General features: G+C 41.3%; 1 protein-coding gene across 2 annotated transcripts in view; it reads left to right on the forward strand.

Moving 5' to 3' along the window:
- The window catches only part of LOC129143817 (zinc finger protein 141), a 79,990-nt gene that overhangs the window by 30,112 nt on the left and 23,205 nt on the right, over window positions 1-26,673 (forward strand). The window contains exons 4-8 of one of the 2 annotated variants that reach the window (XM_063808498.1): window positions 5,543-6,671; window positions 7,663-10,395; window positions 11,428-11,543; window positions 12,518-12,644; window positions 13,152-22,894. In XM_063808498.1, coding sequence (XP_063664568.1) covers window positions 11,487-11,543; window positions 12,518-12,644; window positions 13,152-13,255 — 288 coding nt within the window. In that variant the 5' untranslated portion in view covers window positions 5,543-6,671; window positions 7,663-10,395; window positions 11,428-11,486 and the 3' untranslated portion in view covers window positions 13,256-22,894. Of the gene's footprint in view, window positions 1-5,542; window positions 6,672-7,662; window positions 10,396-11,427; window positions 11,544-12,517; window positions 12,645-13,151; window positions 22,895-26,673 lie in introns of those variants that run through there. The other variant, XR_010156264.1, reaches the window with a different exon arrangement.

A 26,673-nucleotide genomic window follows, 5' to 3' on the forward strand; every position in this document is an offset into this window, starting at 1 on the left:
GTGGGTGACTGTGTGTGAGATTGTGTGTGACTGTGTGTGACGATGTATGTGTGTGATCCTGTGTGTGACTGTGTAACTGTATGTATGAACTGTGTGTGTGTGTGACTGTGTTTTTTTGACTCTGCGTCAGTGACTGTGTATGATTGTGTGTGTGTGACTTTGTGACTGTGTATGGGTATGAGTGTGTGTGTGTGTTCATGTGTGAGTGACTGAGTGACTGCATGAGTGCGTGTGTGTGACTGTGTGGGTGGTGTGGGAGACTGTGTGTGTGGCTGTGTGTGTGACAGCATGTGTGTCTCTGTGTGTGTGTGTCTGTGAGACTGAGACTGTGTGTGTGACTTTGTGTGTGTATGTGAGTGTGAGTGTGCATGTGTGTAAGAATCCTTCCATGGGAAGGCATCAGAGGTGTCTTAGAGTGGCAGTGGACAGCAGCATCCATGCAGAAGGGGCAGCTTGTGGACAGAGTCACAGGCTGGTTAACTGGTGACAAATTCCTGAAGGTGCCTGACAAATTCAAGAAGAGCCTGTTCCCAGATCAGTGGGGTCTGGGTTTTGTGTTCACCTTTTCCCACTGCTCCAATGAGGCAGGACAGTGGGGCCAGATTGCATTCAACCATGGTCAAGGGCTCCCCTACAAGGTGGGGAGGACTAACTCCCTTCCCAGCCCAGGGACACAGAAGGTTAGAGCAGCCTGTCCAGTGGGGATTTGAGCTCAGACAAGGGAAGCCACTGTCTCAGAGTCACAGAGCAGGTCAGTGGCAGGCCCAGGTCCTGGATCCTCAAGCTCTTTGTCTCTAAAGAAATATTCCACCCCAGAGCATGAGAGTTATCTGAGCACTGACTCCCTGGCAGATGAGGTCATTTTGCCTGTTCTCTCTTTTCACCTTCATTGTGTGTGTGGTTGTGTAAATATCCCCATCATATGGTGGAAAACTTAGGCTCAGAGAGGGGCAAAGGCCTGTGCAAGGCTACAGAGCTCAGAAGTGGCTAAGCAGAAACAAGGACCAGACAGAATTTCCCTTGACTTTGCTGTGGTCCATCTGGAGGTGGGGCAATTTACTGGGGGACAAGAGGCCATCAGCAGCCCTCTTGGTGGCCATGTGGGCTCAGGGGAGATGTGCATGTAGATGCTGGAGGCCATGATGCTTTCACCCTCGCTCATTTCTAAAGGGGCAAGAATCTTTGCATGGCACAGACCCCTCATTTGCCAAAATGACCCTCCCCTCCCTGCCTCTGGCCCCAGAGGTGAGTCACAGGTGGGCGAGGGTGGGGTCAGGCAAGGGCAAGGTGATGTTGCTAGCACACCCTTCAGGCCCTGCTTCAACCCACGACCCTTGGTCTAGACAGGAAACTGGGTTTTTCAGGCAAAACCCAGATATATTGTATCAAAATTTGGATTTCAAATAATATTTTCAGGTGATTCACATGCACACTGATAATTTTAACTGGCAGTAATTCTATAAATGAAAGGGAAAAGAATATATGGATATATTGATTGTCAAAAATGTACAGTAAAGACTATGTTTCAATGCATATACATCTTATCTTACAAAAATAACTAAAAACAATAATAAAGAGGGGATAGGGAATGAGTTGAAGTAGAAATTAAACAGAAATAGGGCATAATTAGTAGATGTTGAGGCTGAGCATCATCTTATACTGAAGGGGTGGCCTGCCCCTCCACACCTGTGGGTGTTTCTGGTCAGGTGGGATGAGAGACTGAGAAAAGAAAGAGACACAGAGACAAAGTATAGAGAAAGAAAAGTGGGCTCAGGGGACTGGCGCTCAGCATACGGAGGACCAATGCCGGCACAAGTCTCTGAGTTCCCTCAGTATTTATTGATCATTATCTCTACCATCTTGGAGAGGGGGATGTGGCAGGACAATAGGGTAATAGTTGGGAGAGGGTCAGCAGGAGAACATGTGAACAAATGTCTCTGTATCATAAACAAGGTTAAGAAAAAGGTGCTGTGCTTTGATGTGCACATACGTAAACATCTCTGTGCATTAAAGAGCAGTATTGCCACCAGCATGTCTCACCTCCAGCCCTAAGGCGGTTTTCTCCTATCTCAGTATATGGAATATACAATTGGGTTTTACACTGAAACATTCCATTGCCCAGGGACAAGCAGGAGATAGATGCCTTCTTCTTATCTCAACTGCAAAGAGGCCTTCCTCTTTTACTAATCCTCCTCAGCACAGACCCTTTATGGGTGTTGGGCTGGTGGATGGTCAGGTCTTTCCCTTCCCATGAGGCCATATCTCAGGCTATCACATGGGGAGAAACCTTGGACGATACCTAGCTTTCCTAGGCAGAGGTCCCTGCAGCCTTCCACAGTGTTTTGTGTCCCTGGGTACTTGAGATTAGGGAGTGGTGATGACTTTAAACAAGCATGCTGCCTTCAAGCATTTGTTTAACAAAGCACATCCTGCGTAGCCCTCAATCCATTAAACCTTGAGTTGACACAGCACATGTTTCTGCAAGCACAGGGTTGGGGGTAGGGTTACAGATTAACAGCATCTCAAGGCAGAAGAATTTTTCTTAGTACAGAACAAAATGGAGTCTCTTATGTCTACTTCTTTCTACATAGACACAGTAACAGTCTGATCTCTCTTTTTTTCCCCCATATTATACTATTTTGGTTATTGTGTATAAGTTAAAATATTGTCTAATAAAACACTTGTATAAAAAGAAAAACTATAGCATTAGCTCTTAAGATCATGATTAGGTTTGGGGAGGAGGAAAAAAGGAAGTGGTTTGTGGGCAGAAACAGGGGTAGTTCTATTCTATAGTTATGCAATGTATTAGCTTTGTTACAACTTATTGAGCATTACATTAATATTTTATTGTGCGTATATTTCTATATGCATGTTATACATCAATAAAATTTTAAATATTATTTAATCCTAACTTAATATTTCAGAATAATAGCAATGCTTGGTATTGTTTTGTTTGAAAGTGGGGCATTTACACTCAGGCATCATGAGATGGATACTAATATTCCAAGGTATTTACTCATGTCCTGACCCTTGGGTGTCCCCCTCAGTCTTTCATTTTTTATTTCAATTGAGTAAGTAACATGGTTTTAGTTTTGGGGAATGTAAATTTCTTACAGCAAAGTCCTTCCTCCACAACAATATTCACCTAGCACAGTGGGCTGCACACAGTGTGCACTCAGTATGTGTGGAACTGGTTTGAATCAGGAACAAAACAAGTAGCAGAGGTCAGTTTTGCAAAGGATAGAATATGGGTAATATGAGTTAAGACTGAAAGGCCACAACTCAACAGCAAACACTTTTTACATTAATTTGAGAAATATTTTCAACTGGTTCTCTGAAAGATGTTGGTTTACAGCAGACATTTTGGAGTATGGTTGCATATTGTAATCACCGGGAGAGCTTTAAATCACACTGCTGCCTGGGTCTCACTCTAGAGATTCTGGCTTAATTATTCCCTTGCAACTTGGGTTTGGGAACATTAAACACCACCACCCACATGCACAGCAGTTTATTCTAATGTGCACCCAAGGGTGAGAAGCATTGATTCAGGGTCAGGAATGCATTGGTTGTGTGTGATTTCTATGTGTGCTCTAGGCATTTGCCATATAGCTGCTCCTAGATGGGGGTCTTAGAAAACATCTTGGCCCTTCAAAACATACTCTGCTGGTTGGCTAAATTGCAACAGGGAAAAATATCAGCAGCTCTATCTCTATGTCACTTGCCTTCAGAGCAAAAGTTTTTTCAGGCACAGTAAGTTGATTTAGTCTCTATTAAAAATCACAGGCCGGGCGCGGTGGCTCACGCCTGTAATCCCAGCACTTTGGGAGGCCGAGGCAGGTGGATCACGAGGTCAGGCGGTCGAGACCATCCTGGCTAACACGGTGAAACCACGTCTCTACTAAAAATACAAAAAAAAAAAAAATTAGCCGGGTGTGGTAGGGGGCGCCTATAGTCCCAGCTACTAGGGAGGCTGAGGCAGGAGAATGGCCTGAACCCGGGAGGCGGAGCTTGCAGTGAGCCAAGACAGCGCCACTGCAGTCCAGCCTGGGCGAAAGAGCGAGACTCCGTCTCAAAAAATAATAATAATAAAATAAATAAATAAATAAATAAATAAAAATCACAAGTATCCTACCAATACAGAATAATGACACAAAGGGTTTGCAGATATGTGGAGTGCATTATAGGTGTTTTCATATTTATCCTATGATAAGAAATTAAAATGTAATGTTGGGCATTAATTTCCTACACTCAATGCTTAGCCATTTCCTCAAATCATTTCCAGTTTTTCCAAGAGACTTCAGAAGCATTCCCTGGAGTGAATTATTTCCAATGGTGAAGAGTACTGGATGGATGGAATGAGATTCTCAAAAAAAAATCTTGCTTCTATTTCAGAAATGTAACTCTTTAGCCCCTTGAAGGACCAGGAAACCTGGCTGAGTAGTGTGGTCTATGGAGGTGCATGGGCTTCAGAAACAACGTTGATCCTGAGTCCAAGCCAGCTGCTTAGTAGATGTGGGAGAGTTTTATACTTACCTGCAAGAAAAGACAAAACAAAATTGATTGCAAAAACAGAAATTTAAAAAATTTTTCTTATTGTATTCATATTCTTGGAAATGGCTTTTATAGTGGTTCCCATCAACAGACAGATTCTGTTTCCCAAACCTTGAATCTTCCTTATTTGCACAGGCCAAAGCTGTGCATATGACAGTGTGCCAGTTTGGGGCCCAGGCTCAAAAGGTCTTAAATGCTTCTGTTATCTTTTTCAGAATTTTTCCATGTCCATGAAAACAAGCCCATTTTAGCTTTCTATAGGATAAAATAGCATGCTGAGAAAAGCCAAAGTGCGCCAGTTTACAGACAGCTCACTCCCAGAAGCAGAGCCACCTAATTCACCAGCAGCTGACCACTCACACCTGAAGGAGCCAAACTGAGCCCAGAAGAATGGCCTAGCTAAGCCCAGCCTAAATTTCTAACCAGCTCAACCCCTGAGAGAGAAGGCAGTCGAGGCTGGTTAGGAAAATAAGGACGGAGGGTCTCGGGAGAGGAAAAGCACCTGTGGGACTGCACCTGCCCCGCCCCTGTAGCTCGTGGGAAGAAATGTGGTTAAGAACTTCCTCTTATGCCAGGATGTTGCTCAGATGGGACTATCCCAGCTTAGACATAGGCAAAATAAATCAACCTAAATTTCCTTGTCTTCACCCAGCTCATTGTAAAGTCATTAACATGGTATTAGCATTGTGGTTTTAGCTTCTCCCCTGTAAGTTTCCCTTAGGCACTCATGGGTAATAACCAAAATGGAGTCACTGTGGTCAACCCCAGGCATGCGCAGATGCAACACCCTTGGTGGGGAACTTGACCCGTCCCATTTGGGTAGAACCCACAGAAGACTTCCTCGTTCTTGCCACATAAAAGACCCAGAACTCAGCCCCATTTCTGGCAACCTGCTTTCAGGTCCCCTCTTGCTGCCGAGAGCTTTCCTTTTGCTTAATAAATCCTACTCTGCTTTCTCACTCTCTGGTGTCCATGTGCCTCATTTTTCCAGGTCATGGGACGAGAGCCTGAACCTGGCTGAACTGAGAAGACCACCACACCAGCACCAAAGAGCAACTAGGAGACCGTGATATTCACGTGGACACTCTCAGCTTGCAGCCTCTGCTCTCTCTAGGGGCACTGTCCCACCCACCCTTGAGCCTGAGAAGAAAAGTTGGTAGAGGTGTTGTTCCCTCACTTCCAACAGAAAAGAGGTGTCCAGGCCCTCAATTCCCTGAGGTTAGAGCCCTCATGGCTGCACTCAATGTGGTGGCCACCTGCCATATGTAGCTACTGAGTACCTGGAATGTGGCTGGTTTGAAGTAATATGTGCTGCAAACAAAAAATGCACGGTGAGTTTAGAAGAATTAGACCAGAAATATACTTTATTTCTAATTATATATTGATCATGTATTAAAACAATAATATTTTGGATACAATAGGTTACAATTATCATAAACAATTTCACTTGTTTATTTTTATTAGTTTGGATGTGGCCAATAAAAAATTGTAAATTCACAAATAGCCAACATTTTATTTTTTAGAGACTTGCTTCTCTCTTCAAATCTCAGGTGTCCTACTCAAAAGACCAGAGGCCAGAAAGGTTATGAGATCTAAAATTTTAAAATAATTGTGATTATATTGTTTCCGTTTGTGAACAAGTGTGTGTCTGTGTGTGCGTGCGCGTGCGTGCACAATTTATAAACGGACGTAACCTCACACAACAGAAGTTTAAAAATGAACCCCCAACAGAGCCAGGCCTAGCACAGAAAGAAAGCCCTGCCTGAAAGTACCTGGAGACACGAGTCTGTCAGTCTTGCCTCATTAAGTGTATGGTCGAATTTCTGTCACTCGAATTCTGTCACTCAAAGCTTGAGGGCGTAGAGCTAGTAGTTGTATCCAATGAGGGCGCTGGACTGAGAACTGCCCAATCAGGCAAAGGAGGGGGCGGCATCCGGGATCTGGCGCCGCTTTTGCGTCAGGCTTCTGCCTGAGCTCGGTTAGGGCCTCACCGACCTGCTTCCACCCCTCAGGGAGGCCTCAGTGATTCAGCCACAGCCTCAGCCTCCGTCGCTCTGTGACCTGCGGGTATTGGATGATTCGTAGCTAAGACTCTACGACATCCCTGAAGTCGGGAAATGGTGAGTGTGCCGGGCAGGGCGTCCGGAGGCGACGTGGCGGGGAGGCCTTATCGGAACCAGCGGGAAATGGCGGCAGCGGGACCCAGTCTGCGAACGGAGTCCCCGCTGCCGCCGCTCAGCCCTCGGTCCTCAGTCCCCTCCAGTGAGGGACCCGCTCTCCTGTCGGGGTCCCCGCAAGGCTGCTCTGGCCCAGCCTGCAGCCCTCCTTGTGCAGCTCTGCGCCCGCAGCCCCGCACCTTCCCCGGGCTGTGGGGTGAGGAGGAGCTCATCTGGAAGACGCCTGCGTCGCGTGCGCGATGCCGGAGTGGGAGCAGCTGTGGTCTGGGGGGGTCCTGTCCCTACTTGGCCCTGTTCGGAATGAGATCGAGGCCCCATCAAAACATAAGAGTTCATGTGAGCAAATGGGGACTCATTAACGGGACAGCGCAGGCCTTGGCTCATGGTTTGGGGGCTGCCAGCGGGTCTTGAAGGAAAGGCTTTTGTGAGGTGTGTGAGGAAGCGAAGCAAATCACCCGCCCGCTCCAACTTGCCCACCAGTCCCCTTGCCCTGTGCACCTCCTCCTCGTGGCTGTTCCTGAGTGGCATCTTTTAGAATACGCTAGTGTGGGCGCGCACAGCGCTTCGCTGAGTTGTGAGTAGTTCTGCCACATTATTGAACTTGAGGAGGGTGTGGGCGCCCCTGGTTTGTAGACAGGGGTTCAGAAATGAAGACGGGTGTCCAGAGGCAGGGACTGGCGTCTGCAGGAGGGCAGCTGTGGGAAGAACGCTGAGCTTGTGGGGTCAGCGCTGACTCTGGGTAGTGTCATTAGTGAGTTGCTGGACACCCCGTTGGGGTTGGAGCATTGACTGGTGTTGAGGAAACTCCGCAAGTTTTTTTGTCAGAAGAAAGACATGGCTGAGCCTGGGCTGGGGGGAGTCGCCGGTGTCCGCGGGAGACCTGACCGGGTTCTGCACATGCACTGTCCTGCTGCGCACTGTCCTGTTCCTCCAGGTCTCCTCCCGGGTAGAGAGGGCACTGAGAACTTGGAGGAAAGGAGTTCTGAGAAACATCCCTTCCCCGCACCCTGCTGCCGGCTGCCACCCAATGTTAACCCGCTCCTGAGCACGCCCACTGGGCATTCGCATGGCCACACGCGTCCTAGGACAGGGTTCTACCCTCAGGAATTGTGGCCATGGCAGCTTTGCTCCTACAGTTTTCTCCTAAGAATACACACAGTGCCCAGAAGACTCCACGCTCATCTCAACCCCAGATCTGCAGCAGGAATCTGTTTTCTTCACCTACCCAGGCTTCTGGACCACCTGATCCTAATCTCCTCTGCCTTCATGGACTCAGGAATCAGTCAGAGCGTAGCCTTGCCTGGGCCTGTACCTGTAGCACAAACCAGTCCTTTCATCAATCCTGCCCTGCCCCCACCCAAGGCTCTTGATAGCTCCTTTCTCTCTTATGCTCTTTTCTTACCCACAAATCCTCTTTCCTGTGCACACAGTTTGCTCAAGTGCATCCCTCATGTGCTACAAGAATTCAGACGTTAGTGAGTTCAAGACCATGCCTTTAGACCTGCCTGTTGTAGGACCAAATACAAATTAGAAGAGGCTTAATGCTTTCTCTTTAGAATGAGGGAAGAATTTTTGCTCTTCTCCCTTTTCTTAAAGCATTTAGTTTGAAAACTTTTATATTTAAACATTTTCTCTGCTTCTTTGAAAAATATGTAAATCATTTTTGTCAGTTAACTAGGTCATTTGTCTTTTTTGACTCAAAACTGTCTTTAGGACCTGAGAACTATTGCTAGGAAATGCGAATAGCAAGAATATACACCCTATGCCACAGTTTCTGTAGGCGAGTAGGAGGCTGCCTTCAGCAGGTACCTGGCTCCACATTTCAAAACTATGTCCTATCATGAAGATATGGGAAGTGTTTGTTTTTTTGTTGTTGTTTGTTTTTAGTATTACCAATTAGAAAACCCAGATGACCTCCCAAATTAGTTGACGTTATTATAAACTGTGTATGACAAATGGTGCTGTCATGTCTTGTACTTGAGTACTAACGGTGACGTTCTTTCTGTATTTGCAATCTATTAGTAGATTGCCTGTGATGTACATCATATTTTGGTTTAATTAAATAACAAATCATTATCTTGCTCTAATATTATTGTGGAGAGTATTTTAGGATTGGAGATGATTTTGCTTTTAGTTACATTTTCCAAACACTGTCCAGAATTACCAGATGGTATACACAAAGTGCCCACCAGGCTTCCCTTTAGAGAAAACCTTCCTTCTAAGGATTCCAGCCACAATCCACAATTTTGTGGCAAACTGCAGCAAAGTGCTCCACAAATCTGCAAACAAAAAGGTCTCTCTATTTGGGATCTACAGTCATTTCTAGAGCAGTTAGACTATATTTCTACAAAAATAACTTTTCAGGACAGCCATCAGTTATTCCACTTCCGTCTGTGCTCCTGGCATCTTCAGATCTGACACTGGTTCAGACATCATGGGGCCCATACACCCAACCAGGATCACACATGTGCATTGATTAAACCTGATAACTTCAATTCTGTCCCTTCTCCCCTTGCCCAAATGCCCACAAATGTCCATAGCTCACCAGCCCTCCAGGACCTAAATGTGCAGTTCCAAATTCTGAATTTATGTCCTGGGATTTGAGAGAAAAACAGCACTTTTATCTGAGAAATACAAGTTCTTTTAATTATCAGACCCAGAGACTTGTTAAAATGAGACTACAGTCCTACTGTTCCCCTCTTTGAACTATTTGTTTTTTGAAATTCCTTGCTATTGCCATCAGTGGCTATAAAGTAACCTAATAATACCACAATGGACACTATAACCCACACTCTGTGGCTTAACATATATAGCCAGCCACTAACCAATTTTAATTCTATAAATCAATAGGAATGTCTAACAACTTTGTATCAGTCTCCTCTCTGCCTTCTTTTTTGCCTTTAAAAATACACTTGTAACTGCTTCTAATTGGAGTGTACATTCAGGGCAGCTATATACCCCAAGGTTGCAATCTTCAAGCTTTGGCCCAAATAAACTCTACTTATTTACCCCAGCTTTTTCCTTTTAGGTCGAAATATTCTTCAGAATGTGTTGAAGGATCCTCCGTGAGAGGTTCTCTCTGGTTTTACTCTGTTTGCTGTAATCCCCAAGAATGCAGAGGCGCATTGATCCCACCTAGCATCTGCACATAAAAGCTGGCTTCTGCCTAGGAGTCACAAGACAGGGCCAGATTTTGGGTTGAAGACATACAGAAAACTCACAGAAGGCATTTTCTGCATCATGAAAAGTCAACATAGTCTTCTTAAACCCCACTTTCAGAGTGGAGTCTTTGAGTTTTCCAGGTCTTGTCACCTGTGTGAGAGGCTTCTGGTGTGAACAGAATCCTGTGGCAGAATCTGTAGGTGTATAACACGCACCTTAGCAGTGAGAGGTCAGGGCCACAAAATATCCAGAGCCATAATCACAACCGTAATCACAAGTATGCCATCCTGTATACTGGGGTACTGGAGTACTTTCATCTTTCCTCTTGTCTCAGAGTTAGCTGATCAGGGACAGTGCACATCACATCTGGATCCAGGATCTGCAGCTCTACCAGGGCAGTTCTGTTTTCTGTTTGCACTCCAGAAAGTCAGCCTCAGTCTCTCCTGCCTGGATCACTATGGGGGGCTTCAGCCCAGGGTCACTGAGGACACTCTCACCAGCATCAGTGAGTTATTTGAGACATTTGAGGATGTCCAATGCAGACTGGGGTCAGTCTGACAAGAAAGGCTAATTCTGGTTCCATTTCAGAGAAAGAGAAATGACTTATCCAGGGTTTGTTCCTCCCCTCACAGAAAGAATCTCATTGGTTCATAACCAGATAAGAGTTGTTCCAGTTTTCTGGTTCTGGAGACTCAAACTGATTAATAAGCTAATTGCTTCTATTTTATATGGTCATTAGAAAAAGAGACGAAGCAGTTGCGGTCCCTCCCATCAAGGAACTTGCAGTCCAGAGCACATGAATAAATGGTTGAATTCAGCATCATGTGTTCAGTACAAAGACGGAAACTGCATAGGAAGCTTAAGCTTCATTTGCGTTACTTCCCTTTTATTATTTTGTAAGTTTTGATCCCTCCACCTGAAGGGCTATTCTGGACAGAAGAGAAGTTGTTATTATTTGTATTGTTTTTAGCTTGCTAAGAATAAGTATTTAGCTTCTAATATAATTGGTCTAGAAAAACATAAGGGTTTTGGTTAAATTCCTTCTTATTGTATGTTGTAATATAGACAGGGAAGTGTCTAAAATAGATTAAAATTACACAAACTCTGGGAATAAAATCTCTCTTGGGCAGGCTTAGAAAAAACAAAACTGAAAATATTTAGTGGCCTAGAGAGCAGAAGCCTAGGACCCACCTTCTATCCCAACCCTGCCCAGATCCACCCTCTGCTGAATCTTGTCCAGGTCTAATCCACACTGAAATCTCTCACAGAACTGCTTAGAGGAGATAAGAGTTTGGGGTGGCTACTCCTACTGCCTCTCCAGAGCTGGTGCTCCCAATTTCCTGAAACACAAAAGCAGATAAATGGGGAAAATCCTAGGAATTACGGGACACTTAGTACCCATCTCCCAGGATGTTATGAGAATTAACACACATACTGTGAGCCTCCCAGCAGAGTGCTCTGTGACATACTTCTGCACACATAGTACATGCTCCATAAAGATCACATTAATGCATGTGCACATGTTTTTCAAATGCAGACTTACTCAGACGTTTCCATCATCTCCAGCCTCTGTAACCTTTGAAGGGCCTGCAGAGAATGCCATGTTTCAGGATGACGATTGGTGGTCTTCAGATGAAAAGTATTTGTGTTGGGGTAAGGGACCCTGTGTGCTGTGCCTGCTTACTCTAGCTGAGTGGTACTATAATGGATCTAGGGGGAGGAATATCAGCATTAACAGGAGACTTGCTATAAGAAGCTATATAATTCATGGACCCTTTTCAAACCTGCAGAATTTTGTCACAGTGAGGCCTAGAATAGCAAATAATTTCTACGCACATTGAAGCTTGAAAGCCAGTGCTTAGCTAAGTGACTCTCAGCTGAGTCTTCTAATAGTATCACATGGACTGTTTGAAGAGAAACAGTCACTTGTTCCCTCCCCACAGATCCTGTCTATTGTTCTGGGCGGAAACATCCCTGTTTTTTAAACTAAAACATGATTCTACAGTGAGGGCAGGGTCAAGCATGAGGGCTTCCAGATACTTTAATGAGTGGTGAGTTTACCCTTTGTTCCAGGAAGTCACAGGGCCTACTCTGCTTGGTTTTGGTAGCAGCAGGTCAGTGTAGCCCATATTTCCATTGCAGCAACAGTAATTGCTCGCATGCCATCATTTTTCCTAAGGGTTATAGAATACTTTAGAGAACATGACTGTGTTGAAAGTTATTTTATCAGATAATTACAGTCAGAACTAGCTTCCTTAACTCATTTCTCCTGTAGTCAATTTAAGAACTCTGTCACTGGCCGGGTGTGGTGGCTCATGCCTGTAATCCCAGCACTTTGGGAGGCTGAGGAGGATGGATCACGAGGTCAGGAGATCGAGACCATTCTGGCTAACACAGTGAAACCCCATCTCTACTAAAAATACAAAAAAAAAAAAAATTAGCCAGGCATGGTGGCAGGCAACTGTAGTCCCAGCTACGTGGGAGGCGGAGGCAGGAGAATGGCATGAACCTGAGAGGCAGAGCTTGCAGTAAGCTGAGATGGCACCACTGCACTCCAGCCTGGGTGACAGAGCAAGACTCTGTCTCAAAAAAAAGAACTCTGTCACTTGATAAATATGTGTTTTCAGGAACTCTTAACATTCAGGGATGTGGCCATAGAATTCTCCCCAGAAGAGTGGAAATGTCTGGATCCTGCCCAGCAGAATGTATATAGAGATGTGATGTTGGAGAACTATAGAAACCTGGTCTCCCTGGGTGAGGATAACTTTCATGTGTAATTCCTAATATTCCCTCAGAGTTTTATTTTTTTTCCTTTGTAGAATGTTTCTTGGGAGCTTCTGCTTTGCGTGAATTAATTTCACCTTGTTTCTTCATGAAAAAATTGGGAGTCTGCTGGTGTAAAAAAAATCTTTAAGATGTTTCATCTTTACCTAAACCTTCTCTTTTATTGAGGGAATTTTTGTCCTTCACTCTAGATTAGTGGTAATTTTATAAATTCAGTGTTGTAAAATATTGTTTTCCACATCTTAAAATCCAATTTGTACCAATTTTTTTTATTCAGTAGTACTGGGTAGTGGAACTTAGAACCCACAGATTTGAAACACTTAAATATTCTAAAGAGGCTATCAGGAAACAATTTTTGGATTAATTTTTTAGAATCTTCCATAATTTCTCTTTTCTTCTTAGCATAGTACTAGGTTGGTAATTGGAGAATCTTCAGCAGTAGTCACGTTATTTTATCTTATTTTTTAAATAAAACAGGTGTTGCTCTCTTTAACTCAGACCTGATCACCTGTTTGGAGCAAAGAAAAGAGCCCTTTAATGGGAAGACACATGAGACAGTAGCCAAAGCCCCAGGTAGGTGAGAGTAAATGAAGGAGAGGACACAGGCAAGGGGACCAAAGGTGATGAAGGAAGTCAGGCCTTAAAATGTAGTTTGGAAAGCACTTCTTCAATGCAAATAATTTCTGAAAAGGCTGCATTTTTTCTCATGTTCACAAATAGGGGCATCTTCAGCCCCATGCTGTTAAATCTTCTAAAAATTCTCTTTTTTCTTTTTTTTGAGATGGAGTCTTGCTCTGTCACCCAGACTGGAGTACAGTGGTGTGATCTCGGCTCACTGCAGCCTGTGCCTCCCAGGTTCCAGCAATTCTCCTGCCTCAGCCTCCTGGGTGACTGGGATTACAGGCATCTGCCAATACACCTAGCTAATTTTTGTATTTTTAGTAGAGACAGGGTTTTGCCATGTTGGCCAGGCTGGTCTCAAACTCCTGACTTTAGGTGATCCACCTGCCTCGGCCTCCCAAAATGCAGGGATTACAGGCATGAGCCACTACACCCAGCCCTCTTTTTTCTTTAGAGATCTCCCTTCAAGTTTACAGGGATAGCCAATGTCTACTTTACCACTTATAAGGGGCTGCATGATCTCACTGCTGTTCCATTGCTTTTGGAAATATAGGAATAATTGTGTTATTGAGGAGCTCTATGTTAATGTATTTTTTTCAAATATTGATTTTGTATCATGCCTAAATATGTAAGGCAAGTAGTGGACATATTGGAATTTGGTTCAGAAATCCCAGGAACACTAGGGACAGATGTTGCACCTTTTCTGCTTAGTGATTTTTAATCCTATTGCAAATGTAATTCTACAAAAATTCTTTCTTAGCAATTTTATAAGAATGATAAGCATTTTCCTAAATATGAAAAATGTATTGTTGATTGTACTTCAAAATGTTATTGATTTAGTATAAACTGAGATTTGTAATTTAAACTCTAGATGTGTAAATTTTCAAATTATAATATAGTTTAAAGCATGGTTTTCCAACCTTTTGGCTTCCCTGGGCCACATTGGAAGCAGAATTATCTTGGGCCACACATAAAATACACTAACACTAATGATAACTGATGAACTGTAAAAAAAAAATTTCATAAATAATTTTTATGATAGCTACTGCAACAGATAAGTGAAATGTTCTTACATTCATAGCATTGGGCACCACTTGATTAAAGTATCTACTCACCTTCAAGATTTCTTAAATGCACTGTCATTAACTAGCTTAGAACACTGCTAAGTGTATATTATTATTTCTTAATAACTATTATCTTATACTTTTAGTAAGAAGCCTACTGGGGGCCAGGCGCAGTGGCTCACGCCTGTAATCCCAGCACTTTGGGAGGCTGAAGTGGGTGGATCACCTGAGGTCAGGAGTTCAAGACCAGCCTGGCCAACATGGCAAAACCCCATCTCTACTAAAATTGCAAAAATTAGCTGGGCGTGGTGGCAGGCACCTGTAATCCCAGCTACTCGGGAGGCTGAGGTGGGAGAATCGCTGAACCCGGGAGGCCGAGGTTGCAGTGAGCCGAGATGGCGCCATTGCACTCCAGCCTGGGCAACAGAGTGAGACTCCGTCTCAAAAAAAAAAAAAAAAAAGAAGCCTACTGGGATTCCATCATTGAGATCTATTGATATCTATATAAAAATGTGGGTCTCACACATACACCCACCCATATAAGTTATATATGTGTATTGTAAATTCTCACTTAACATTGTTGATAGTTTCATGGAAACTGTAAGTGAAGCAACATATTGTTTAAGAAAACTAATTTTGGCTCAGCACGGTGGCTCACACCTGTAATCCCAGAACTTTGGGAGACCGAGGTGGGTGGATCATGAGGTTAGGAGTTTGAGACCAGCGTGGCCAACATGGTGAAACCCCATCTGTACTAAAGATACAAAAAATTAGCCGGGTGTGGTGGCATGCACCTGTAATCCCAGCTACTCAGGAGGCTGAGGCAGGAGAATCGCTTAAACCCAGAGGCAGAATTACTATAGTTGAATTGATAGAAACAAGGGTTATGTTTGAATGTCATATAGCGACATTGTTTTATTTAAAGACGCAGTTTTCAAGAACCTATTTTGAACATTGAATACTTACTGTACATCTGTGTTTGTGTGACATGGATTTTTCTGATAAATAAAAATGGTATAACTATATATTTAATGTATACAATGTAATGATTTGATATGCATGTACACTGTGAAACAAAATACAGTCAAGTTGATGAGCACATCTAGTACCTCAATTTTTTTTGGAGTAAGAACACTTAAGATCTACTGTAGTAGTAAATTGTAAGCATACATTACAGTATTACTAACTATAAACACAATGCTATTTGGCTAATCTAATGCTAATTTACATTAGATTTCTCAGACTTACTCAACTTATAACTAAAAATTTGTACTCTTTGAACATCTCCTCATATTTCTACCCTCAGGCACTAGCAACCACCATTTTATACTCTGCTTCTATGAGTGTACTTTTTTAGATTTCTCATCTAACTTAAAACAAGGAGTTTCTTTGTCTTTCTGTGTTTGGCTTATTTCATTTAGCATAATGTCCTCCAGGTCTATCCATGTTGTAAATGACTAGATTTCCTTCTCTTCTGGCGGAATAGTATTCTACTGTCTGTATATAGACACACACATACTATATTTTGGCTATTGTAAACAATACTACAGTGAACATAGGGCTGAAGATCTTTCTTCAAGGTACAAATTTTATTTCCTTTGGTAGGATGCCCAGAAGTGGTATTGCTGGGTTGTATGATATTTCCATTTTTATTTTTTACTGTTTTTTATGACGACTTTATTTATTTACATCTCACCAACAGCATACCGATTTCCCTTATATGTATGGTTTGTCTATTTTTGAATGGGTTATTATTATTGTTTTGCTTTGAATTGCAGAAGTGTCTTATACATTTTGGATATGAACTTCTTATTAGATATATGGCTTGCAAATAATTTCCTATGTTGTAGGGTTAAAAAAATTTTTTTTCTTTGCTGTGTGTAAGCTGTTCAATTTGATGCAGTCCCATTTGTTTGTATTTTTTGTTGCTGTGCTTTTGATGTCATATCAAAAAAGTTATTGCCAAGACCAATATTAACAAGGTTTTTTTTTTATATATATGTTTTCTTCAGGAGTTTTAAGGTTTTATGTCTTACATTTAAGTGTTTCATTTTGAGTTAATTTCGGGGTATGGTATAAGAAAATATTCTACTTTTATTCTTTCACTTGTGGATACCCAGTTTTTCTGGCACCATGTATCAACAAGACTGTATTTTCTGCATTGTATATTCTTGGTGGCCTTTTCAAAGATTAGTTGACCTTGTATTCTGGTTTTGTTTCTGGGCTCCCTATTCTGTTCCATTGGCTTTTGTATCTGTTTTTATGCACATACCATACTCTTGATTACTATAACCTTTAAATAAAATTTGAAATTAAAGAGTATGATGCCCCAGCGTTGTTCTTTCTCAAGATTGCTCAGGTTATTTAAAGTTCTTTAAGCTTACACTTAAATTTTACAATTGTGTTTTCTATTACTGTGAAAAATGCCCCTAAAACTTTGATAGGGATCACATTGAATCTAGAGATCATTTTGGATAATATGATACTTTGACAGTGTTAGTTATCCTAATGGAATATATTTCCTTTATTTGTGTCTACTTCAATTTGTCATCAATCTTATTGTATTTAATGTATAATTTTTTTACTTCATTGGTTAAATTTATTTTAATTAAATTTCTTATTTTTATACTATTGCAAATAGAAATTGTTTCTTTTTTTGGAAAGTTTGTTGCTACTGTATGGAAATGGAACAAATATTTGTATGTTGGGCCAGGTGCAGTGTCTCATTTCTGTAATCCCTACACTTTCAGAGTCCAAGGCAGGTGGATGACTTGAGGACAGGAGTTTGAGATGAGTCTGGGCAACACAGTGAGACCATGTCTCAAAAAAAAAAAAAAAAAAAAACCCACAAGTATTTGTATGTTGATTATGTATCCTGATACTTTAATGAATGCATTTATTAGTTCAAACAATTTTTCTTGTTTTACTCTAGGGTTTTATATATATATGCATGATCATATTATCTACAAACAGTAACATTTTTACTTCTTTTCCAAGCTGGAGAGCTTTGTTGTCCTTTTCCTTGCCCAATTGTTCTGAAAGAAACTTCCAGTAACATGTTAAGATAGAAGCTGTGGCCCTGCAGACAGGCCTGCATATCTTGGCCTCAGCTGTAGTCTCTGAAGCAGCCCTGTGTCTGTACATTTGAAGGATCTAACAATGATTACAGTTTCTATAAACTATTTTTGACAGGTAAAGATCTCCCATTTGTTTGGTCCACAGGTTGATGAGATTACCTCTGGGGTTGCAGAGAAAAAGGATTGTAGCTGGGTCACAAGGGTGCTGCTGGGTCTGCTGTGGGGTCTGCCTTTGATCGTTGTGTTACCAGATATTTGGACAGTCATGGATTCTTTCTGGGCCATGGAAACATTAAATATCCTTGAGGACATTATATGGCAGGCAGCAGGGTAGGGTTTGAAGTTTGTCTGCATATGATGGGCCAAATATCAGGTGTATGAATGGGTTTGGCTTCTACTGACTACCTGGGAACAGTTTTCACAAGTCTCTATGTGGGTCCCTGAGTGTGTACAACTGGCCACAGACAGTGACTGTGATGGCTAGAACTGAGTCACAGGGCTGCTTTAGGGAGCACAGCTGAGGCCAAGATATACAAGCCTGCCTCCAGGGTTATGGCTGGGTGTGTCTCCCTGCAGGTCTCTTAATGAGAAGGACCACTTGTGGACTGTAGCTGAGAGGAGTTTGAGAAAGGTTGCAGAACTGCTTCATAATCTTCAGTAACACCAGGCTCGATGTGCCATTTCCTTGTCTGTAGCCATGTCTATGGGCCCTTGAGTTAGCCACCTGGGTAAGGGCCTGCTTTTTCTAAATAACCCTCCTTGATCTCTGGCTCCACTGAGGTTTCACAACCCTAACCATAGGCAAGCATGTTTCTACTTCTGTTTCCTAGTTTACTACTCAAAATATTGTATGAAGGTGGAATCATACACTGTCACTTTGTCGGTGTCTTATTTCACTTTAAATAATGGCTTTAAGATTTATTCTTATTGTAGCATCTCACAAGATATTTTCATTGAGGGCTAAAGAATATTTCATTGTATGTATTAACCACATCTTTTTAAATCATTCATCCATTGAAGAATGTTTGAGTTTTTTCAGTTTTTGGCTTTTGTAAATGATATGGTTTGGATCTGCATTTTCATTCAAATCTCATGTCAAATTGCCATCCCTAATGTTGGAAGTGGGGCCTGGTGGGAGGTGGTTGGGTCATAGGGTTGGCTTCTCACGAATGGTTTAGCTTAGCCCCTTTGGTACTGTCTTTGACATAGTGAGTGAATTCTGAGATCTCATTTTTCAAAAGTATGTGGCACCTCTTCTCTCAATCTCTCTAACTCCTGCTCCCACCATGTAAGATGACTCACCGTCCCTTTGCTTTCTGCTATGATTGGAAGCTTTTTGAGGTCTCCCAAGAAGCAGAAGCTGCTGCACTTTCTGTACAGGCTGCAGAACCATGACCCAATGAAACTTCCTTTTTAAAATAAATTACCCAGGCTCAGGTATTTCTTTATAGCAATGCAGGAATAAACTAATACAGTGAATATTGCTGCAGTAAACATGGATATGCAAATATTTCTTTCAGGTATACTTTGCATATTTTGAATAGATGCTCAGAAGTGGGGCTGGGCACCATGGCTCACCCCTGTAATCCCAGCACTTTGGGAGGCCAAGGCGGGTGGATCACTTAATGTCAGGAGTTCAAGACCAGCCTGGCCAACATGGTGAAACCCTGTCTCTACTAAAAATACAAAAATTAGCCAGGTGTGGTGGTGTGCACCTGTAATCCCAGCTACTTGGGAGGCTGAGCCACAAGAATCACTTGAACCCAGGAGGCAGAGGTTGCAGTGAGCTGAGATCATGCCACTCCACTCCAGCCTGGGCAACAGTGCAAGTCTCTGTCTCAAAAAAAAAAAAAAAAGGAGTGGGATTACTGGGTCATATAATAATTTCATTTTTAATTTCTGGAGGAACCTTTATACATTTTTCAGATGGTTGTATCATGTTTATTTCCACCAACAGTACACAAGGGTTTCAATTCCTTCATGACAAATGACAACATTTGTCATTGTTTGCTTGATATTGGCCATACTAATTAATGCACAATAATACCTCATTGTGGTTTTGCTTTACATTTTGCTAAAGATTGGAAATATTTTTCAATAATTGTTTGCTGTGTGCATTTCATCTTTGGAGAACCATTTTTATCTTGTTTATTTGTTAATGATGTTACTTACTATTTGTTGATTTTCTTGAAGTTTATTCTGGATGTTAGCTTCTGTCAAATATATGCTTTTTAATTTGTTTTCTTAGGTGGGACTCAAGAAATGTTTATTTTAATATGCAAAGATAAATTTAATGTAGTCCCATTTTTCTGAGTTTTTTAATTTGTTGCTCAGATATTTGATGTTGTATGCAAGGAAACATTGCTGAGACCAAGGTCATAATCTTACTGTATTTTCTTCTAGAGATTGTATAGGTATAATTCCAACATTCAAATATTTAACTCATTCAAGACAGCTTTTGTATATGGTTTGGGGGTAGGACCCAACCTCAGTTTTTCCCATGTAGTTACAGAGTTTTCCAACACCATTTATTGAAGAGACTGTCTTTTTCTTGTTGTGCGGTCACAGCAACCTTGTTGAAGATCATTTCAGCATATACACAAACATGGTTTGGCTTTAAGTTCTGGGTTCTGTTCCATCACTATTTGTCTTCTTTCAAGTACCACACTGTTTTTATTTATGTAGCTTTGTAATCTGTTCTAAACAAAGGAAGCGTTGTGCCTCTAACTTTGTTCTTGTTTTCTAAGAATGTTCAGGCTAACACTGGTCCTTTGATATTCCATGTAAATGTAAGAATTTTAAAAAAGATTTCTTTAAAAAGTATCATTTGGATTTTCATCAGGATTACATTGAATTTGAATATCACTGTGGGTAGTATTGTCATTTAAAAATATTAAATCTTCTGACAAAGAAGAGTATGTTCAAGAGTCTGTTAAGTTTCACATATTTTTGGATTTGGCAATTTTGCTTCTGCTTTTGATTTCTAGTTTGATTCCATGTGGTATGAAAGGATGCATTGTGTAATTGAATCTTTAATGCGTACCAGGCTTAATAATTTGATGACAAAATAATCTGTACAACAAACCTTCATGACACAAGTTTACCTATATAACAAACCTGCACATGTATCTAGGTCTTAAAGTTTTAAAACGTAAGAGTTATTTTGTGTTCTAACAGGTTGTCTGTGAAACAACAACTACTCATTTTCTTCTCCACTTAGCCCTGACACAGTTTAGTTTACTTTCTGTTTCTAGCAGTTTAACTACTTTAGGTATCTTACATAAGTGGAATTATATAGTATTTATCTTTTTGTGCCTGGCTTCTTGCACATAAATAAAGTCTCAAAAATGCATCCTTAGGCCAGGCACGGTGGCTCATGCCTGTAATCCCAGCACTTTAGGAGGCCTGGGTGGGCAGATCACCTGAGGTCAAGAGTTCGAGACCAGCCTGGCCAACGTGGTGAAACCCTGTCTCTACTTAAAATACAAAAATTAGCCGGGTGTGGTTGCAGGCACCTGTAATCCCAGCTACTTGGGAGGCTGAGGCAGGAGAATTGCTTGAACCTGGGAGGCAGAGCTTGCAGTGAGCCGAAATCATGCCACTGCACTCCAGCCTGGGTAATAGAGCGAGACTCTGTCTCAAAAAAAAAGAAAAAAGAAAACTTAGTTCTTTCCACATATTTGCTTTTGTAGATGATGCTACAATGAATATGGATGATGGATGTGTAAATTACTCTTCATTTGATAACATATGCAAGGGATTATTTACGTGCTCTATTCCGTTTCACTGGTATTGTCTTTTTTTGATCCAGTTATAAAGTATTTCAATTACCATAACTTTATAATAGGTTTTCAAAATCAGGATGTATGATGCTTCTCATGTTCCTCTTTTTGACAATTTTTGAGCACTTCTGGCCTCTTTAGTTCTCATATGTCTTTAGGATTGCTTCTTTCAGTAATGTAAAATATGCATAGCTGCTGTCATCCAAAGCATACCACCTTTTTCTTCAGCACTCTATGTCAGGGGAGACAAAACCCATCTTTGACAGCCCCCCAAAAACCAAAAATGTGGGCACATATTCTGCGTTTATCTTTCTCTCCTGAGGAAGCATACAGTTGGGAGTTTCTCATTGTTGACCATGCTGTATTGGCAGGAGGTAAGGCTGTGCCGGACATAATAAAATTTTAATAAAATTTTTCTTCTACATGTTTTTGGCATTTTGCTAAAGTGAAGTAGTACACAGTCTTAATTATGTTTTGGAATTCCCACAAAGGCAATGTGATCAATATGATGTTAAGGTCATATACCTATGAAGAAATGAGGACCAGTGATTTTTATTTTTAAGCTTTGCAATTCAAATTGATATTTTTATTATTTTAATTTTTAATTTTTGTGAATACACAGTAGCTATATATATATATATATCTGTGGGTTACATGAGATTTTTGATATGGACAAGAAGTGCATAAAAATCACATCAAGGTAAATAGGTATTCATTATCTCAACTATTTGTCCTTTGTTTTACAATCTGATTTCATTCTTTTATTTAAAAATGTACAATTAAATTGCTTTTGACTATAGTCACTCTGTTGTACTAGCAACTACTAAATCTTACTCTTTCCAATTTTTTTGAACCCATTAACTTTCCTCACTTCCTCCCAGCCCCCTACTATATTTTCTAGCTTCATGAAATTAATTTTTAGCTGCAGCAAATGCATCAGAACATGCAAAGTTTGCCTTTATATGCCTGGATTATTTCTCTAAACATAATGATCTCTAGTTCCATATATGTTGTTGCAAATGACAGAATCTTATTCTTTTTTATGATTGAAAAGTACTCCATTGGCCAGACGTGGTGGTTCACACCTGTAATCCCAGCACTTTGGGAGGCCGAGGCAGGCGGATCACCTGAGGTCAGGAGTTCCAGACCAGCCTGGCCAACATGGTGAAACCCTGTGTCTACTAAAAACACAAAAACAAGGCCGGGAGCGGTGGCTAGCGCCTGTAATCACAGCACTTTGGGAGGCCGAGGCGGGTGGATCACGAGGTCAGGAGATCAAGACCATCCTGGCTAACACAGTGAAACCCCATCTCTACTAAAAATACAAAAAATTAGCCGGGCGTGGTGGCGGACACCTGTAGTCCCAGCTACTCATGAGGCTGAGGCAGGAGAATGGCGTGAACCCTGGAGGCGGAGCTTGAAGTGAGCCGAGATCGCGCCACTGCACTCCAGCCTGGGCGACAGAGTGAGACTCCGTCTCAAAAAAAAAAAAAAAAGAAAAGCCAGGTGTGGTGGTGGTCACCTGTAGTCCCTGCTACTTTGGAGGCTGAGACGGGAGAATGGTGTGAACCCAGGAGGTGGAGGCAGAGCTTGCAGTTAGCCGAGATCGTGCCACTGCACTCCAGCCTGGGCAACAGGGGGAGACTCCATCTCAAAGAAAAAAAAAAAAAGTACTCCATTGTGTGTATGTACCACATTTGCTTTATCCATTCATGTGTTGATAGACACTTAGGTTGCTTCTAAATCTTGGATAATGTGAACAATGCTGCAATAAAAATGGAGGTACAAATATCTCTTTGATGTCCTGATTTCCTTTCTTTTATGTAGCTACTTAGGAGTGGGATTGCTGGATAATATAGTAGCTGTATTTTTCATTTCTTGAGGAACCTCTAAACTCTTCTCCATAGTGGTTGTACTAATTTACATTCCCACCAAGACAGTGCCAGAGTTCACTTTTCTCCACATCCTCATTGGCATTTTTTATTGCCCGACTTAGATAAGAGCCATTGTAATTGGAGTAAGATAATATCTCATTGTCATTTGGTTTGCATTTATCTGATGATAAATGATGTTGAGCACCTCATCATATGCCTTTTTGTCATTTGTATACCCTCTTTTGAGAAATGTCTATTCAAATTTTTGCCCATTTATAATCAGATTATTCAATTTTATCCTATAGAGCTATTTGTGCACTTTACGTATTCTCATTATTTTTTTTCTGATGGGCAGTTTACACATATTTTCTCTCGTTTTATGTGCTCTCTCTTAACTTTGTTAATTGTTTCATTTGCTGTTTAGAAGCTCTTTAACTTGATGTGATTCCATTTCATTTTTGCTTTGGTTGCCTGTACTTGTGGGGTATTATTCAAGACATCTTTCCCCAGTTTCCTGGGCTTCACCTGTAGAGCTTCACCAATGTTTTCTTGTAGGAGTTTCATAGCTTGAGGTCTTAGATTTGTCTCTAATCCATTTTGATTTAATTTTTTTATATGGCAAGAGATGGGGTCTAGTTTCATTCTTCTGAATATGGATATTCAGTTTTTGTAGCACAATTTATTGAAGACTCCTTTTCCCAGTACATATTCTTGACACCTTTGTCAAAAATAAGTTGGTTGTAGATACATGGATATGTCTCTGCATTCTCTCTACTGTTTCACTGATCAGTTTCATGCTGTTTTAATTACTGTAGCTCTGTAGTATCATTTAAAGTCAAATACTGTGATTCCTCCAGTTTCTTTTTACAATGGCTTTGGGTAGTATTCTGATTCTTTTGTGGTTCTGTCTACATTGTAGGATTGTTTTTTCTATTTCTGTGAAGAATGTCACTGATGTTTTTCTAGAGATTGTATTAAATCCGTAGATTGCTTTGGGTAGTATGGACATTTTAAAAATGTTGATTCTTCCTATTCATGAGCATAACATATTATTCAGTTTTTTGTCTTTTTAAATTTCTTGCATCAGTGTTTTATAGTACTAATTGTAGAGATTTTTCACTTCTTTGCTTAATTCCTACATATTTAATTTTAATTTGTGGCTATTGTAAGTGGGATTATTCTCTTGATTTGCTTTTACATTGTTCACTGTTAGCATACAGACACACTTTTTTTTTTAGACGGAGTCTTGCTCTGTCGCCCAGGCTGGAGTGCATTGGTACAATCTCTGCTCACTGCAACTTCTGCCTCCTGGGTTCAAGCAATTCTTCTGCCTCAGCCTCCCACATAGCTGGGACTACAGGCATGAGCCACCACACCTGGCTAATTTTTGTAGTTTTTTTTTTAGCAGAGACGGGGTTTCACCATGTTGGCCAGGCTGGTCTCAAACTCCTGACCTCAGGTGATCCACCTGCCTCAGCCTCCCAAAGTGCTGGGATTACAGGCGTGAGCCACCGCGTCTGACTGAGTTTTAATCTTATATCTTGACTAACCAATTCTAGTAGTGTTTTAGTGAATTATGTTTTTCCAAATACAAGACCACATCATCTGCAAACAAAGATAATTTGACTTCTTCCTTTCCAATTTGGATGCCTTTTTTTTTCTCTTTCTCATTGCTCTAGCTAACACTTCTAGTACTATGTTGAATAACAGTGGTGAAAGTGTGTATCCTTTGTGCCTCTTCTTTTATCTTCTTCAGATGCAGACATCTTATGAGAATGTTTTTGGGTTTAGGTTCCCAACTTTACAAGGTAATTTGTCCTTAGCAATCCTGTTGTCTTTTCCTGGTCCTAGGCTTCAGAACTGTCTGGGGAAGATCCCAGATGCCCACGGTAGCTGTGTCTCTTGGAGTGGTTAGGGCATAACAGTTACTGCAGCATCTCATCATAGTGGACGGCCTGAGGTGTGGGGTGGACCCTCTTGGAAGCAGCTGGGTGCCCTGGTACTCAGAGCACTCTTGTGGTTTACACTTCATTCAAAAAGCCACATCCTTGCGGCATTAAGATTTTCTTTTTTTTTTTTTTTTTTTTTTTTTTTTTTTTTTTTTTTTTGAGACAGAGTCTTGCTCTGTTGCCCAGGCTGGAGTGCAGTGGGACAATTTCGGCTCACTGCAACGTCCACCTCCTGGGTTCAAACGATTGCCCTGCCTCAGCCTCCCAAGTAGCTGGGACTACAGGCATGCGCCACCATGCCCGGCTAATTTTTTGTATTTTAGTAGAGACAGGGTTTCACCATGTTGGCCAGGATGGTCTCGATCTCCTGACCTCATGATCCACCCACCTCGGCCTCCCAAAGTGCTGGGATTACAGGCGTGAGCCACCGTGCCTGTCCAAGATTTTCTTTCTCCCAATCCAGTTTCCATTTTTTGGAGACACATTGCTCTTCAGCCAATGGAAGTCTGATATTGAGGGGAAAGGCAGAAATAATTTCTATCATCTGGATTTTTTCAGAATTGTGAAGGGATAAAAAGATAGTATCCCCGAAGACAATGAAAGTCCATTCTAGCAAGATGGTGCATGGATGACCTGCAAAAATAAATAAATAAATAAATAATAGGCACTCCAGGCACACAGAGGCACAAAGTGCAGAGGCTCTTGGTCATTGAGTATTTCGAAGAGAAAGATGAAGGTAGGAGGACGTACATCATAAGACATTCAGCCCGATTTGACACTTGAGTCAGACATATCATTATTCCAGCCAGTACTGCCACTCCTTGGGTTTGTCATCTTGAAAAAATGTTTACTTATTTCCACTTCCACTTTTAGTAACTGTACAATGCATTTTATTAGTAGTGCTTGAAAAATAGGAATGTGAATTTTAAAAATGTCTAGTGACATATTTTATTTCTTAAAAATTCTTTCATTTTTCCCTTGAGAGTGTGTAATAAGTTTTTGGGATCTGTACATTTTGGGAATGGTTTCATACAGAACCTCAGGGCTTAGTTATGTGAATATTACTGGATAAACAAAAGTAGGAAACAGTTCTCTTCCTTTATGGCTGTGGAGAAGTGAATACATTTTTAGAAGAAATTTTGGTAGATAAATTGGTGATTTACAGAGATGTGCCAAAATATCAGTTTTTCTGCATGGTAGAGAATTTGTGATAATGAATAAGTCTGCTCTGTATCTTGTTATCTGAATTTAGTGTTAAATTTTATGGAATAGGACTTGACATTTCTTAATGTTCATGTATGATTACCTATTTGTTATTATGGAAATAATACCTAAATGACATATTTATTGTCTGAAATAGATATTTTGGCTTTTCTTGTTGAAGTATAAGATGTAAGTGCCTTACAATCTCCTTTCCTCCTATAAACATAAGCAATGAGTTGGAGGAATTTTGCTGGATTCTTTAAACACTGAGTTCTTTTATATAAAACTAAGTGAATAATCTTGACTGGGAATCAGAGACCTAAGCCTGTTGACTGCAAGGTATGGCCAATCTTGACCGTACCAAAGGAGGTCATCAATAGCCCAGTAGTTTCTTCCTGGGAACCTTTTCTGCAGGTGTCCCAGCCTGGC

This window comes from Pan troglodytes, chromosome 3 (genome assembly GCF_028858775.2).
Source record: "Pan troglodytes isolate AG18354 chromosome 3, NHGRI_mPanTro3-v2.0_pri, whole genome shotgun sequence".
Taxonomy (NCBI): domain Eukaryota; kingdom Metazoa; phylum Chordata; class Mammalia; order Primates; family Hominidae; genus Pan; species Pan troglodytes.